The sequence below is a fragment of the Crinia signifera genome, chromosome 11 (genome assembly GCF_055691185.1).
Source record: "Crinia signifera chromosome 11, ASM5569118v1, whole genome shotgun sequence".
Classification (NCBI taxonomy): Eukaryota; Metazoa; Chordata; class Amphibia; order Anura; family Myobatrachidae; genus Crinia; species Crinia signifera.
The window spans coordinates 122719254-122737191 of NC_139227.1; the positions used below are offsets into that span (position 1 = coordinate 122719254).

The window sequence follows — 17938 nt, forward strand, 5'->3', positions numbered from 1 at the left end:
CCACGAACGTGCAGCACGCAGCAACAAGGTAGACACTACCCCGCTAGAGGGAAATCCCGCCTTGCAAATGGATGTGTACGCCTCGCGAAGATGTCGCAGTTAAGTGAATGCATTCAAAACCCTTCGTAACAAGCTGACCATCGAATGATTTCCCCTCTGGGCACCAGTCATTGCAGGCTCAGGGTAGACAGAGTAGGGATGGCCATCGTTATCATGCCATCGATGGTAATAGTGCAACTAGCCATCGATAGTGCCATACTATGCAATGGATGACCTTGGATGTTTTTACCTATCAACGGTCATCTGTTTTCTTTGACTGTTTGGCCTGTTGGCCAATCAAAACACAGGGGCTGGGCTTCTTGGGTGTCGGGGGGAGGAGCTATGCTCCATGTCCTGGCCCTTTGGGGAAAAAAGAAAACGATAATGATGGAGGGAAACCATCTGGTTCCCCCCCCCCCCCCCATCGATGGCAAAACTATTCTACATCGACCATGAACCATCAATGATTTTGACTCCTTGATGGTCGATGGCCATTCCTAAGCCAATATCTTGCCTGTTGCTGATGTCAAACACCCTCCCCTAAAATGCTTAGGCAGGCCTGTGTTTTCCTTGACACTCCCAGCATTTTTTCTGGTACGTCTCTCTGTTTTCCTTGACACTCCCAGCGTTTTTTCTGGTACGCCTGCGTTTTCCTGGACACTCCCAGCTTTTTTTCTGGTACGCCTGCATTTTCCTGGACATTCCCAGCGTTTTTTCTGGCACGCCTGCATTTTCCTGGACACTCGCAGCTTTTTTTCTGGAACACCTGCGTTTTCCTGGACACTCCCTGCATTTTTTCTGGCACGCCTGCATTTTCCTGGACACACGCAGCATTTTTTCTGGCACACCTGCGTTTTCCTGGACACTTCCAGCATATTTTCTGGCAAGTCTGCATTTTCCTGGACACTCCTCGCGTTTTTTCTGGTACGCCTGCGTTTTCCTGGACACTCCCAGCATTTTTTCTGGCACGCCTGCGTTTTCCTGGACACTCCCAGCGTTTTCCTGGACACTCCTCGCGTTTTTTCTGGTACGCCTGCGTTTTCCTGGACACTCCCAGCGTTTTTCTGGCACGTCTGCATCTTCCTGGACATTCCCATGAAACGGCCGGTTACCACCCACAGACGCCTACTTCCTGCCAGTCACCTTGCAAATAGGATAAGTAGCAGGACTTCACCGCTGGAAGGCGTCGCGCATGCGCATTGCGGCCTGTACGCATGTGCAATCTATTGATAAACAGCCAGCGTGCTACTTTGCTTCCGAGCGAACGGGTCCGACTCGGCTCCACAAAAATCTTGTTAATGACATTTTTATCATCCTTATCGTTAGCAGACTTCACTGGCAGATTGAGGGGCGGCGGTACGCATCCTCCGACCTTTTCATACCCCCACTATCCACGTCGGCGTGGTGTTGAGAATAGAAAGTGTGGCGAGCGCAGCGAGCCGACACCTGTGAAGCCCGCGAGGGGACGCGGATACCTGTGAAGGTATCCGCGTCCCCTCGCGGGGCTCGCTGCACTCGCCACGCTTCGGGCTCGCCACACTTTCTGTTCTCAACTCCACGCCGACGTGGATAGTGGGGGTATGAAAAGGTCGGAAGACACGTACCTCCGCCCCTCGCGGGCTCGCTGCGCTCGCCACGCTTCGGGTTCACGTTTATAGTGGGGGGGGTGACGTGGGGGTGCATTTAACTTTGTAAGCACCCATTAGGGTGCTTATACAATTTTTAACCGCATCGCATTGTATGGCATTGTATGCCATACACAATGTCATACAATTTTAAAATTGTATGACATTGTACAATATCGCGCGATATCGCATGCCTTATGGTATGCGATGCGATGGACGCCGCTATAATACACAAGTACCGGTATCGTAAATTCTATTTTCCTGCATAGTTATGTGCGCAGTATACCGTTCCCGATATGGTCCGCTGTTGGATTTGGCCACTGGACGATATCATTTTATGTGTATCGATGGTCCAGGAGTTCCAGACAGTTCAAGGGAAATCGCTAGCGTATTGGTATTGTTTGCACTGTCGGCTTTACGACCTGCCGGTATATGGTTTGTTGTGGACGTTTATGTTCTGTAATACTACAATTGGCCTTATTCAGGTTGTACTGCGCATTTCTGCATCCATTCCATGCCCTGTGTGCGAATCACGCTTGCGAATGGGTGGCGGCAGCAGCCTTGCGAATCACCAGAATAACCCCCAATGTGTAATATCTTTCTATTAAAAGAAAGGTGATTACCTGTATATGCTGCGCCTCACTTAACGACTGATTTGTTTAACGACCTAGTGGTAGGAAAGGAACTTGTTGAGCAAGGAGCATCTGTATGGAGAAGGTAACAGGAACCCGCTCCGGTCAGTTCTGTCTGGCTGTGCAGACTTCACATTCCTGGACGGTCATCTGCAAAGCACTGGATGAAAGGCCCTTTGGCTTGTGGGCAACAGACCTTCCGTAGAACTTTGTACATTAGAAAGCGGTTTCAGGTCTAGAACCGGACCCTGCAGTAATATTTCATATCATCTCACACTTAATGCATATTTATTCCAGCCCTGCAATACAGTCAGACCTTTAGCACAATACTACACCTGTAGGAGGGATAGGTTTGGAAGGTCACCACAAGTGTTGTGTCGACACTGGCAAGGTCAAAAGGTCGAAGTGAATTTTTCATGTTTTTGTCGAGGCTCACGTGCCGACAGGCAGAATTTCATGCCGTACCATTCACTAGGGCATGGTGGGAGAATAGAATAGTAGCACGGATGGTGTAATGGTTAGCATTACTGCCTCACAGCACTGAGGTCATGGGTTCTATTCCCACCATGTGTTATATATACAGGGCAGTACGGATGGTGTAATGGTTACATTACTGCCTCACAGCGCTGAGGTCATGGGTTCTATCCCCACCATGTGTTATATATACAGGGCAGTACGGATGGTGTAATGGTTACATTACTGCCTCACAGCACTGAGGACATGGGTTCTATCCCCACCATGTGTTATATATACGGGGCAGTATGGATGGTGTAATGGTTAGCATTACTGCCTCACAGCGCTGAGGTCATGTGTTCTATTCCAACCATGTGTTATATATACAGGGCAGTACGGATGGTGTAATGGTTACATTACTGCCTCACAGCGCTGAGGTCATGGGTTCTATCCCCACCATGTGTTATATATACAGGGCAGTACGGATGGTGTAATGGTTACATTACTGCCTCACAGCACTGAGGTCATGGGTTCTATCCCCACCATGTGTTATATATACGGGGCAGTACGGACGGTGTAATGGTTAGCATTACTGCCTCACAGCACTGAGGTCATGGGTTCTATTCCCACCATGTGTTATATATACGGGGCAGTACGGATGGTGTAATGGTTATATTACTGCCTCACAGTGCTGAGGTCATGGGTTCTATCCCCACCATGTGTTATATATACGGGGCAGTACGGATGGTGTAATGGTTATATTACTGCCTCACAGCACTGAGGTCATGGGTTCTATCCCCACCATGTGTTATATATACGGGGCAGTACGGACGGTGTAATGGTTATAGCATTACTGCCTCACAGCGCTGAGGTCATGGGTTCTATTCCCACCATGTGTTATATATACGGGGCAGTACGGATGGTGTAATGGTTATAGCATTACTGCCTCACAGCGCTGAGTTTATGGGTTCTATCCCCACCATGTGTTATATATATACGGGGCAGTACGGACGGTGTAATGGTTACATTACTGCCTCACAGCACTGAGGTCATGGGTTCTATCCCCACCATGTGTTATATATACGGGGCAGTACGGACGGTGTAATGGTTACATTACTGCCTCACAGCACTGAGGTCATGGGTTCTATCCCCACCATGTGTTATATATACGGGGCAGTACGGATGGTGTAATGATTAGCATTACTGCCTCACAGCTCTGAGGTCATGGGTTCTATCCCCACCATGTGTTATATATACGGGGCAGTACGGATGGTGTTATGGTTATAGCATTACTGCCTCACAGCGCTGAGGTCATGGGTTCTATCCCCACCATGTGTTATATATACAGGGCAGTACGGATGGTGTAATGGTTATAGCATTACTGCCTCACAGCACTGAGGTCATGGGTTCTATCCCCACCATGTGTTATATATACGGGGCAGTACAGACGGTGTAATGGTTATAGCATTACTGCCTCACAGCACTGAGGTCATGGGTTCTATCCCCACCATGTGTTATATATACGGGGCAGTACGGATGGTGTAATGGTTACATTACTGCCTCACAGCACTGAGGTCATGGGTTCTATCCCCACCATGTGTTATATATACAGGGCAGTACGGATGGTGTAATGGTTAGCATTACCCCCTCACAGCACTGAGGTCATGGGTTCCACTCCCACCATGTGTTATATATACAGGGCAGTACGGACGGTGTAATGGTTACATTACTGCCTCACAGCGCTGAGGTCATGGGTTCTATCCCCACCATGTGTTATATATACAGGGCAGTACGGACGGTGTAATGGTTACATTACTGCCTCACAGCGCTGAGGTCATGGGTTCTATCCCCACCATGTGTTATATATACAGGGCAGTATGGATGGTGTAATGGTTACATTACTGCCTCACAGCACTGAGGTCATGGGTTCTATCCCCACCATGTGTTATATATACGGGGCAGTACGGATGGTGTAATGGTTAGCATTACCCCCTCACAGCACTGAGGTCATGGGTTCCATTCCCACCATGTGTTATATATACAGGGCAGTACGGATGGTGTAATGGTTAGTATTACTGCCTCACAGCACTGAGGTCATGGGTTCTATTCCCACCATGTGTTATATATACGGGGCAGTACGGACGGTGTAATGGTTAGCATTACCCCCTCACAGCACTGAGGTCATGGGTTCCATTCCCACCATGTGTTATATATACGGGGCAGTACGGACGGTGTAATGGTTAGCATTACCCCCTCACAGCACTGAGGTCATGGGTTCCATTCCCACCATGTGTTATATATATACGGGGCAGTACGGACGGTGTAATGGTTAGCATTACCCCCTCACAGCAATGAGGTCATGGGTTCTATTCCCACCATGTGTTATATATACAGGGCAGTACGGACGGTGTAATGGTTATATTACTGCCTCACAGCACTGAGGTCATGGGTTCTATCCCCACCATGTGTTATATATACGGGGCAGTACGGATGGTGTAATGGTTAGCATTACTGCCTCACAGCACTGAGGTCATGGGTTCTATCCCCACCATGTGTTATATATACGGAGCAGTACGGATGGTGTAATGGTTAGCATTACTGCCTCACAGCACTGAGGTCATGGGTTCTATCCCCACCATGTGTTATATATATATATATATGGGGCAGTACGGACGGTGTAATGGTTAGCATTACTGCCTCACAGCACAGAGGTCATGGGTTCTATCCCCACCATGTGTTATATATACGGGGCAGTACAGACGGTGTAATGGTTAGCATTACCCCCTCACAGCACTGAGGTCATGGGTTCTATTCCCACCATGTGTTATATATACAGGGCAGTACGGATGGTGTAATGGTTACATTACTGCCTCACATAACTGAGGTCTTGGGTTCCATGGCCATAACTGTGCGGAGTTTGTATATTCTCCCCGTACTCGCATGGGTTTCCTCCGGGTACTCCGGTTTCCTCCCACAATCCAAAAATATAACGGTAGGCTAATTGGCTTCCAATAAAATTAACCCTAGAATGTCTGTGCGCGTGTACATGTGGTAGGGAATATAGATTGTAAGCTCCACTGGGGCAGGGACTGATGTGAATGTTCAACTATTCTCTGTACAGCGCTGTGGAATATGTGTGCGCTATATAAGAAACTGTTCATAAATAAATAAATAGTGTGCCGATCGCAAAATGCGCGAAGCAGCAGTGCACTTTGATGGTATCCATGTTGACTGTGTCGACATTCGGTATGAAAAAGTGCTCATGACCTTTTGACTTTGCCATTGTCGACCTAATGCTTGTGTCAACCCTCCAACCCTGTTCACCTTAGCCATGTTGATCTATATCAGGTGTCGACCTTCGGTGGTCGACCCAGTGCATGTCTACCTAAATAGTGTCGACCCATACCGTTGTAGGAAGTGTCATCGTGCGGAACTGATGATTATACTGAGACATTATTGCTTGTTACCTCCATTTATTATATGCTCTCGTCCCACCCCCTATACATTATCTATATTGTGTCTGTCTGTCACCGAAACACTGCCATCTATTGGCAGCAAGTGACACTACTTCTCTTTCTCTCTCTTAAGGTGCATACACACTGTACAATTGTTTTGACCAATTTGGTTGAAAGACATTTCCATTGAACCCAGTGTCCTGGACAAAAGATGTTGACTACAGATGACCGACGAATGATGATGCGCACACCCGCCAGTTGTTCATCAAGATTGTTCCTCACCTGTGCAGGCAGCTCAATTTGGATATCTTTCAAATGAGCCTATAAACTGTAGCTAGATCTTTCGTCTGTCGTCAGTATCTCTCGTCAACATTGAGCGGGGATGGCAGAGGGGGGGGGGGGGGGCTGCTTTTCCTCCGCATGAACAGAGCGTGAGAATTATTACCTGCAAAATAAAGTGTCCCTGGGGGATAGGTACGAAATCCTGATCGCCGAAATCCCGGCAAGGGAGGGATGTGGATCGCCCCCCCCCCCCCCCCTTGCGTGCTCATTGAGCTCGCTTTATTCTCCCTCTATGGGTGTCGTGGACACCCATAGAGGGAGAAAGTGTCGGGTTTCCGACCGCCGGGATTCTATCTGCATCCCATCCCTGGCTCAGCTACAGATTACTCTGCATAAATATAAACTTTGTAATGGAAAGGATTGGAGCTTGTGGATCCAAGGGCTGTGTGAAATCCAGTCACCCAGGGGTTAAGGGTTTGCCTATAGGATTATTGTGAGTGTTATGCTCATTGTGCTGCTTGCGGCCTACTTGGTAACACAATATGTAGCAACAAGGTTATCCAGTCTTATTGGAATCTTAAAGTAAACTCATTACTTGGTGAATTTTTAATCCATTAAACGTTTAAATTACATTGAGAAAGACCAGGGAAATGTCTCACTATTTGCAGTCAGAAAACACTGTCTTATGCTAATATTTAATAACCTTTATCATACATTGATCTAAATAATTGGCTTTGTCATTTTTATGTGACATTAGGCTTGAATAGAACGTCTGGTGGGAAACAGTGGATTGGTGCTGCCACCTTGTGGTGCAATAGGAAAAGGCAACCATTAATTCAGTGGACGTTGCTTCCTATTAGCTCAGTGTGGGAATGTATATATGTTCTACAGCTGAATTGCAGTATACCTAATTCATTTGTGAACTGGATGATTTTAATGCCCAAGAAATGAATATTATCAGCAAAAACATGTTCTCTTCACAAGGCAAGAATAAATTGACTGGTGACACATCTACAGCGCTGTGTGTGTGGAGTTTACATGTACTCTCTTTTCCGCGTATGTTTCTTTCCTCTACCTCCCCATGGCAGCCACATATGGGTTTTCCTCCAATTAGGTAGATATCTGGAAAGGGAACACAACAGCCAAAAAAACCTCCCCTTGACACGGCCCCTATAAAAGGCCCGCCCCTTCAGTGCTCTGTCTTTTTTTCCCTTTCCGGGTAGATGGAAGGCTTACCCTGTGAAGAGCCTTCTCTGCTGCCTAGTGCAGTTAGGGGTTGGGCAAGTAACGTGATTCTCCCGCTGCCTAGTGTAGTGGGGAGACCTGGCTAGGCGCCCGCTGCTTTGTGCAGTCAGGGATGTGCGTGTACCTTGAGTACGGTCCCCCTCCGGCGGTGTGGCATAAGGAATCAGCAGTAGCGGGTGCAAGCTCGCGCGAGGCAGCCGGCGCGTGCAGTCACTGTGATGGTCGCAGCGTCTGACGTCGGGAGACGGGGGACGCACGCCAGGCGGCGTCTGACGTCAGCGGAGGCTGGCGCAGGTTGGTGACGCGGCAGCCAGCGCGGGAAAAGGCGCTACTTAGGATGGGCGCTGACAGGGAGTCAGCGCCGAGTGCTCACTGCCATCAGGAGGGGGGTTACGCAGGACCTGGTGACGTGTGTCGGTCCATTCTGCCAGCTGACCAGGTAAGGCCCCTAGAAGCAGCAGCGCTGCTGGGGCACTGGCTTACCTCCTCTGTACATGAAATGATAGTCCATATTTTGTGTTTCTCTGCTAGAGGGTGCAATCATTGATATGGAGGAGGAAAAGAAACAAACTCCTAAGGCAGGGTAAGCCAGGGAATGTGTATAGATTTTTTTTTTTTTTTCTCTCAGAGTTTGTTTGCATAGTCTTGTTTTTTTTGTTGGTCCTCATACGGAAGGTGAACAGATAGAAAAAACTTAGCTGTGTCTCCATGCTTTTTCAGAGAATCAAGCAAAGCGGAGGCAAAGACAAAGCATAAGAAACTTCACACAGGCAAATGTTCAGTGTGCGATAAAGTGCTACCTGACAAGACAATCGGATCAGTCTGTGATAAATGCAAAGGGGTGCAATTTCTGGCACCAGAACAAATGAGTGACCTGGTGTCTATGCTTAGATCAGCATTAGCTGACACGTTTGTGTCCAAGGATGATTTGGAGAAAAAATCCAAAAAGAGACCCAGGGAACCCCCGTCAGAGGACTCAGAGGGTTCTGAACCAGTGGAAGGCATAGCTGCAGGGGAAGATATAGAGGAAGGGGAGCTTCCCTCCGATAAAGCTGATCTGGAATTTAACCCAGACTTGTTGAATAATCTGCTAGGGCTGATCAACAAATCCTTAGAGATAGAGGACCCTCAGGAAGAGGGGAAATTACAAGATCTTTTATTTAAAGATAAAAAGAAAAAATGTAAAACATTTCCCTTGTCCAAACCATTGAAGGACATTGTGGAGGAGGAATGGAATACTCCGGATAAAAAAGTAGCGGTACCCCTAAGGATTACAAAGATGTACCCATTTGAGGATCAGCAAGTGAAAAAATGGGAGGTAGTACCCAAGGTCGATGCAGCTATTGCCCGTATCTCTAGAAAAACTACCCTTCCCTTAGAGGATGTGAATGTGTTTAGAGATTCGATGGAAAGAAAATTAGAAATGTGCCTACGGAAACAATATATGACCTCCGGAGCGGCCATAAAAGCCTCCTCTGCGGTGGCAGTAACATCCAGGGTCTTGAGGTCATGGTGCCAAGACCTGGAGTCGGACTTACTAGATGGGATTAAGAGGTCTGAGCTACTGAAGATAATCCAAAATATGCAGGTGGCCATTGAATTTATATGTGATGCCTCCCTAGATAATGTGCGGCTAGCAGCAAGGAATAATGCAGCAACAATTGTAGCCAGAAGGGCTCTATGGCTGAAGCCATGGGTGGCAGACGCCCAATCCAAAAATAAATTAGTGTCACTGCCCTTTCAGGGTGAGTACCTGTTTGGAAAAAATCTAGACGACATAATATCGAAAACATCAGGAGGGAAGTCAACATGGCTGCCTCAGGAAAAGTCTACAAGGAGGCCGTTTGTCAGACAACAAAAGTATCAGACAACGGACTTCAAAGAAGCAAGAGCGTACAGACCAGGAAGGGGATACAGAAGACCCTGGTTTGGTAATAGGGGATCCTTTCGTGGCCAAAGAGGCAAGGAAGGGAGATTCGGATTTAGAAACACGTCACAATGACGCCAGGTTAAAGGTTGGAGGCAGACTAAGAGAATTTCATCTGGTCTGGGACCAATCAGTAGAGGACAACTGGGTGAGAGAAGTTATCTCATCCGGTTACAAAATAGAATTCATAAAGACACCAGGACGCTGGAAGGAGGAGTCACCAATTCCGAAAGATCCAGAAGAGAGGAAGGCACTGATAGAGAGCCTCCAAAATATGATAGATCAAGGGGTGGTAGTACGGGTACCACAAGACCAAGAGAACGAAGGATGGCAGTCCAGGTTCTTCGTGGTGAAAAAAGCCACGGGGGGCTTCAGAACAATACTAGATTTAAGAAGACTAAATACTTTTGTAAAAACACAAAAGTTCAAAATGGAGTCAGTACGCACGATACTCCCAGACATAAAACAGAACGCGTTCTTGACGACAATAGATCTGAAGGACGCTTACCTGCACATCCCGATAAACCAGTATCATCAGAAGTACTTAAGATTTCGCCTAAAAGGCGTAACTTATCAATTCACAGCGTTGCCATTCGGCCTGTGTACTTCACCAAGGACCTTTACAAAGGTGTTAATAGTACTGATAGCAAATCTAAGAAAGGAAGGTATCCCAGTATGGGCATACCTGGACGACTTGCTTGTCATGGCGAGGTCTGCAGAGCAATCAAGAGAGTATACAGACAGAGTGATAAGATACCTACAAGAACACGGATGGATAGTGAATCGAGAGAAAAGCCAACTAGAACCAGACAACACAGTAAAGTATCTGGGGTTTGTAATAGATTCAGTCAGGATGACAATATCCCTGACGGAGGAAAGAAGCTGCAAGCTGAGAAGAGAGGTTGCAGGGCTTCTGAAGAGAAAAGTGGTACGCACCAGAGATTGTGTAAGAGTACTAGGCCTTATGTCAGCGGCATTAGAAGCCATAAACTGGGCAAGGTTTCACATGCGGGCTTTTCAGAATTGCCTGTTAGCACAATGGGACGGCGACGGAAAGAACCTGTCACAAGAAGTGCATATATCAAAGAAGGCAAAAGAAGACCTGCGATGGTGGATGGATCCAAGGAGAATGTCAAAAGGAAGGTCATTTTTAACAGGCGAGCAGGTTGTAGTCACAACCGATGCCAGTCAATCAGGCTGGGGGGCGGTCTGCCAAGAGCAGGCAGCGCAAGGAGAATGGAACAAGCATTGCAGCAGGCTCCACTCCAACCTAAGAGAAATGTATGCGGTATATCTAGCATGTCAAAGCTTCGAGGACAGGTTATACAAAAAAGAAGTAATAATCAGATCAGACAACAAGTCAGTGGTAGCATATATTTGCAAGCAAGGAGGAACGAGGAGCAGGAGCATGATGAAGGCCGTAGAAGAACTGTTGCAATGGGCAGAACTAAACGTAAAGAACATCACGGCAGTGTTCATAGCAGGAAAACAAAACCAGGCAGCGGATGCGCTGAGCAGAAGGGCAATAAGAGCCGGAGAATGGGAGCTGTCCCAGGAGGTCTTTCAACTCATAGTGCGAAGATGGGGGTGTCCAGTGATAGATCTCATGGCCACAAGAGCCAATGCCAAGGTACCCACCTTCATGTCAAGGCACTGGGAGAAAGGGGCAAGTCAAGTAGATGCTCTTACGGCGCAGTGGGACACAGACCTGGCGTACGTCTTCCCTCCGTTCCCGGTAATATCGAAGTTGCTCAACAAAATACAAAGAGAAGAGGCAACGGTAATAGTAATACTGCCTTCCTGGCCGAGGAGAGCGTGGTTTCAGAAAGTAGTGAGAATGGCGGTGGACGTTCCCTGGAAGATTCCAGACAGGGAAGACCTGCTAAGGCAAGGGAGCTACACGAGGCCACAGCCAGACAACTGGGGTCTGACGGCATGGCTACTGAGACCAGAACACTGGTAGAAAAGGGGTTTTCTCAGAAGGTAATAAATACGCTGCTCAAGGCAAGGAAGTCTAATACATCGGCCACATACTATAAGATTTGGAAAACCTACATGCAGTTCTGCGAGGCAGGGCATAGGAACCCTAGGCTGATACCTACAATTCTGGACTTCCTGCAGACAGGGTTAGAAAAAAAGCTGTCAGCCAGCTCGTTAAGGGTTCAGATTTCAGCACTGGGAGCCATGCTGGATACAAGAATATCTGAAGACAAGTATGTAAGGAGGTTCGTGCAGGCATTAAGGAGGATAAGGCCGCAATTTCATAACCCCATGGCTCCGTGGGATTTGAATTTAGTATTGAACGTACTGACGGAAGAGCCTTTTGAGCCACTGCAGGAAATACCTATCAAGAAGTTGACAATGAAGGTTGTTTTTCTGGTTGCAATTACATCTGCCAGAAGAGTCTCGGAGCTACAGGCACTTTGGGCAGAGGAACCTTTCCTCAACTTCTTTCAGGATAAGGTGGTGTTGAGAACTAACCCTAATTTCCTTCCAAAAGTAGTGTCCCAGTTTCATATCAACCAAGAAATAGTGCTGCCGGCTTTTTGTGCTAATCCAGGAAATGAGAAGGAAAGAAGACTCCACACTCTAGACGTGAAAAGAGCATTGATAATTTATCTCCAAAGAGTGGAAGGTTGGAGGAAGTCAAAAAGACTGTTCTTAGTGACAGAAGGAAAAAATAAAGGATTAGGTGCATCGAAGGCCACACTGGCAAGATGGCTTAAAGAATGCATAGCAGAAGCATATAAGATAAGGAAGATGGAGGTGCCCAAAGGAATTAAGGCCCATTCGACAAGAGCGGTAGCAGCATCATGGGCAGAAAAAGGGGCAGCCTCAATAGAGGAACTTTGTAAAGCAGCGTGTTGGGCTTCGGCGCACACGTTTTCGAAACACTACAGAGTGGATGTAGGAGCCTCCAGTGACGCAAAACTGGGCAGAAAAATCCTAAGTGCGGTGATATAAAAAAAAAAAAAAAAAAGAGGAAAAAGAAAGGAGAATAAGGGGGTGAACATAACCTCGTATCCTTTTAAGTACAAAACATTTATTTTTTTTTTTTTTTGGTGTTTCCCCTCCCTACTGTATTATTGCTATGGTATTACCCATATGTGGCTGCCATGGGGAGGTAGAGGAAAGTACGGATTATTACCTGTTAGTACGCTTTCCTCTACTCCACCATGGCAGCAGTTTCCCACCCGTAATATGATTTAGAAATGTATCGGAAGCTATATAATTGAGACACAGAGCACTGAAGGGGCGGGCCTTTTATAGGGGCCGTGTCAAGGGGAGGTTTTTTTGGCTGTTGTGTTCCCTTTCCAGATATCTACCTAATTGGAGGAAAACCCATATGTGGCTGCCATGGTGGAGTAGAGGAAAGCGTACTAACAGGTAATAATCCGTACTTTCTAGTGCTCAGGTTTACATCCACACCCAGAAACACACTGGTTGCATGATTGGCTGCTGATTTAAAAATGGAACTGTACCTGTCTGTATGGGAGGGAGTTGGGCAACTTATGCCCCATACACACGGGGCGACTGTGTCTTTGTTCTAGTTAAGCACAGATCGCTCAGCACACAGCGATGCACCAGCGATGTGTGCTGAGACATCTGTCACGGTCAGTGTTCTCTGGTCACATGCAGGATTGAATGATCTAGCCTGGAGAAAATGCTGTGCAGTAACGCACATTGCCATCGCCATCGCTATGGGGCATACACACTGAGCGATTTGTGCTTTAATTTCAAAGCGTTCTAGCCAGATTGCTTACAAATTAAGCTTAAATCTCCCCTTGTGTATTCCCTATTAGATTGTAAGCTCCCATGACACAGGCAATTATATATTATCCCAGAGCTGTGTAATTGGCAACACTATATAAGCAAAAAATAATATTGGAAAGTGCTCAATATCATACAAATGTCATACGTGTCGCACATCTCCTAGGTGACTGCTAATACCCCCTACAGTACTGGTCTTTCTATTTGCTTTATGTAATAATAAAGGTTTTACTGTGTAATGCAAACCGGCTCAGGGGGTCACCCAAGACGAATACCGCAATGTTCAAAGTCACAGATCATGCGTAGCTGCCACAATCACCGGCCATATCGGTGTTGACAGAAGTTTTCCTATCGGAGCGATGACATCAGAATACGCTGATTATGCAGATGTTATAGTTACTGCATCGTTTTCTTGCTTGATGATTTTTAATACTCGTTAACTGTGTAGTAAAACATCTCCCTGGGGCTAGGTACCATGGAAGCAGAAGATAACGTAACGTCCCTGGCTGTATCACAGCGGAGAGATCACCGCAACTTCTCTCTTCTGCAACTTTCTCTCTGACAAAGTTAAAGTTTCTCTTTTTATGTCCTTTTCGTCTATTAAATTACCCTGTTTCTCTGTCACGCGGCTGCCTCAGCATTAGGACAGAGAGTGGCGCGGTTATTGCAGCAGGCAGGGCGGCCAGATGGCGTGTATATTACTTTTTATGAACAATCTCACAGTTACTTAATGTCTGTTCTATAAATTGATGAAGAAAAGTCTTACAGGAGACTGGACAGCCGGCGCTTTTTGTACGCGTTCAGATTTAGGAGTTAGAATTACTTGAGGACCAACTTGTGTGACAACGCCAGGGAGTGTGGGCCTGGAGGACAAATCATTCCCCCTCTGCCATCATAGAATGGCTAGTGCTGTATTGGGGAACCGGCGTTGGGGAGACCTTAGGAGAGAATCCTTAGTGTGGCAGTGTTCCTCACAGTAACTATAGGAGGAGGTATCTGGTGATTCTGTGTATGACACAATCCCCTCTTAGTATATCAGTGCTCCTCACAGTAACTATAGGAGGAGGTGTCTGGTGATTCTGTGTATGACAATCCCCTCTTAATGTAGCAGTGCTCTTCACAGTAACTATAGGAGGAGGTGTCTGGTGATCCTTTGTATGACAGTCCCCTCTTCTTAGTGTAGCAGTGCTCCTCACAGTAACTATAGGAGGCGGTGTCAGGTGATCCTGTGTATGACAGTCCCCTCTTCTTAGTGTAGCAGTGCTCCTCACAGTAACTATAGGAGGAGGTGCCTGGTGATCTGTGTATGACAACCCCCTCTCCTTAGTTTAGCAGTGCTCCTCACAGTAACGGTCACCTGCTTTATTTGCTTTAAGATGCTGAACCCAGAAGGACCAGATGCTTGTAGGAAAATGGCGTCGCAGTGGCCACGCAGCAGTAGCGCAGAAAACAAAGTTCCGCACACACGGATGGATGACGAAGCGGCAATTCAGGTATTGTGTGATACCATACTGGGCGGGAATCTGAGTTGGGAGGAAAGCAAAATCTAATTGGACACGCCTGTCTTGCATATCATAGGACACCCCCCTCTTGCATCTCATTGGACCCGCCCCTCTGTGCCACTGTCCACCCATCATGCTGCCTGCATCCGTCACCAGTACTTTTCTCTATCTGTATTGGTCAACTGAATTTGGTTACTTGTAACTACTAACATGGTCTGTGACCACACGGGCCCAGGTGTGTGTGTGTGTGTGTGTGTGTGTGTGTGTGTGTATATATGTTAAGGAGCTGTGGTTATAAATACACACTTTTGCTCACTTAATCAAGAAGTACCAGGTTTACGCTCCAAGTGGAGATAGTGAAACACTTGTTGGCTTTTGGAGACGTCAGAGTCCAGTTCCCTGATTGGTGTCACAGAGTTTATCTCTGCAGAGATGAGTCACAGGATTCTGCCCATTGTGTGTCCTTCCTCATAGACATTGTCACAGTAACACAACACAACACACTTCCCACCTGTGACAGGCAGAGGGGTATTTAAGTACTGAACAATGGAAATTCAGCTGTCATTTGCTCGTCAGTTGGGCATTTCAGGTGGAGAACGGACCCTGTCAGGTGATTATCTGTGCACAGAGGTGGTGACCTCATTGGTAATTAGTGTCAGTGCTTCTCCGGCAGTAATGGTGTCTACACACGGGGGAGATTTTTGCTAATATCGCTGAGCGACCATATTGCCCGCGATGGGAGTGTGCACCGGCGATATATCGGTTTTTCCTGGTAGTGATCGCTGGTCGCAGGACCAGCTGATTTCCACTGCCAGGTTCCCCCGGCAGTTTCTTTTTCATCAGCGACCATCTCTGGTTGCTGATGCAATCGGGACCTTGAGCGATATATCGCTGCCGTGTGTACACAGTGTGTGGGTGGATAAGCCAATTCTGGTCTGGGGGTGTCTGGTGTCGTTAGGTGGATTTTCTAACAAGCCCCAGTAATGTAATTATTATATATGATTAATCTCCAGTGGAGCAAGGACAGAAACAATGTTTGTATGGTTTTTTTTAATATAAAAATAGTAGTATTCAATTGCTGGCACTATCCCCATGGGCTACAGTAAGGGCACCATATGCCCAGCGCACTAGATCATGGACATGGTCACAGAGTTTTAGACATTTTAGCCACCAACTCAGTGGCCACAGTAAAATGCACCCGATGCCTTTTGGGCTCCCCCTTAACTGTCTAAATGCTTGTATGATGCCCCCACATCAGTACCCCATTCCCCAATTAGATGAGTGTAGATTTGTTTCCTTATGTAGAGCCCCGGAATGTTCCCTGTTATTCTTTACTTCACACAAGGGACCCGCAGCGCCCAGTTACAGAGAACATAAATGAATAAGCAAAACCGGAAACCTTCTAATGCAGTGGTTCTCAAACTCGGTCCTCAGGACCCCACACAGGTCACGTTTCCCAGGTCACCCGGCAGGTGCACAGGTGCATTCATTACTCACTGACCCATTTTAAAAGATCCACAGTTGGAGCTAATTATGTCACTTGTGATTCTGTGAGGAGACCTGGAAAACATGCACTGTGTGGGGTCCCGAGGACAGAGTTTGAGAAACTGTGCCCTAACGGATCTATAACATCGTTCTTTAACGTTTTACCCATTTTCTGTCATGAGTCCCAACATTCACATTGTCCCAGTATAAGTAGGTTTACAGATAGTGCTGCAAGCAGCAGTTCAACAGTCGTCTGTAAGCACCAGCCCATAGAACCTGTTACAGTATCTGGCTGAGTGCTACCAAGCCTCGGGGAGTTATTAAGTACCAGCCAATCAGCACATAACTGCCATTTTACACAATGTGTTTGAAAAAGGACAGTTAGGAACTGATATGTTTTATCTCTCTCCAGGCTTAGTACATCTACGCCTGTGTGTGCTCAAATCCAATCCACACACAAACCGCAGTTATAGTGTGTACACACGGTTCGATATGGCTTCCGATGTTGACGATATCGTCAACATCGGAAGCCATATCGCATACATATCGCATACTGATTGTATGCATTGTAAGGGCTTCCTAGCCCGATGCGCGCTCCCGTTTAAGGAGAGATCGGAGGGGAGATAGAGTGGGCAGCACAAATCGCAAGCATATCGCATGCATCGTATGTGCCTTGCGATATGCTTAAGATGCGATGTGCTATACGATTTCCAGGGCCCTGTCAGTCATCCTGTTGTTAAGTCAAAATCGCTTAGTCAAAATCTTAAGCAAATCTTAAGGCACATAGGAAATCGCATAGTAAATCAAATAGGAAATCGGGTACTTATGTATTATCTGGACTCCCATGTTAAATGCACCCCATTTTTTCATACCCCTACTATCCAACTACGCATGGAGTTGATTTTATATAGTGTGGTGAGCGCAGCGAGCCCCGCGAGGGGGCGCGGTCTCATAAGAAAAACGTGAGTCCAGATATTACATAAGTACCGGAAATCGCATAGCAAATTGTATGGTAAAAAGTCAAAATCTTAAGCATATCTTAAGGAGTAGAGAAAAAAAAAAAAAAGGGAAAAGTAAAAATCGGACAAAACATCGAATCGTACATCGGATCGCACAGAACATCGAACCGTGTGTACACACTCTTAGGGGTACTTTACTTTCTTATGCACTTCAGGTTTTTATATGAAGACAGAACAATGTTTGCTACACCCCACAAATACAGGAATCTCCCAGATCCCCTCCGTATCATCGCATCTGATACAGCAGTTACCTCTGTTCTCTATTTCTGACTTGCTGATGTCACATTTTATGTTTTAGCAAATTTACACCTTCGGCAAGAAGCTGGGACAGGGGAGCTTCGGAGTGGTGATAGAAGCCACTCACAAGGACACGGGGAAGATTTGGGCAATTAAGAAAGTAAATCGTGAAAAGGTAAAAATATATTGATGAAAAAAAAAAAAAATATATATATATATATATATATATATATATATATATATATACATACATATACATGCACATG

The 17938-nt window shown here is 46.6% G+C and overlaps 2 protein-coding genes across 3 annotated transcripts in view; both read left to right on the top strand.

Annotated features, from left to right (window-relative positions):
- The window catches only part of STK33 (serine/threonine kinase 33), a 71132-nt gene that overhangs the window by 27624 nt on the left and 25570 nt on the right, over positions 1 to 17938 (top strand). For both annotated transcript variants that reach the window (XM_083164642.1, XM_083164643.1), the window contains exons 2-3: positions 14806 to 14922; positions 17734 to 17847. In XM_083164642.1, coding sequence (XP_083020768.1) covers positions 14806 to 14922; positions 17734 to 17847 — 231 coding nt within the window. The remainder of the gene's footprint in view (positions 1 to 14805; positions 14923 to 17733; positions 17848 to 17938) is intronic.
- LOC146045646 (uncharacterized) lies at positions 7711 to 10500 on the top strand. Its single transcript, XM_083164641.1, has 2 exons — positions 7711 to 8314; positions 8452 to 10500. The coding sequence occupies exons 1-2, from the start codon at positions 8280 to 8282 to the stop codon at positions 9731 to 9733; spliced, it is 1317 nt and encodes a 438-aa protein (XP_083020767.1). The 5' UTR covers positions 7711 to 8279; the 3' UTR covers positions 9734 to 10500.

Excerpts from the sequence above, each read along its gene's own strand:
- LOC146045646 (XM_083164641.1), top strand. The coding sequence starts at position 8,280 with ATGGAGGAGGAAAAGAAACAAACTCCTAAGGCAGG. Across the intron at positions 8,315-8,451 it reads AAACAAACTCCTAAGGCAGG|AGAATCAAGCAAAGCGGAGG; the intron begins GTAAGCCAGGGA and ends ATGCTTTTTCAG.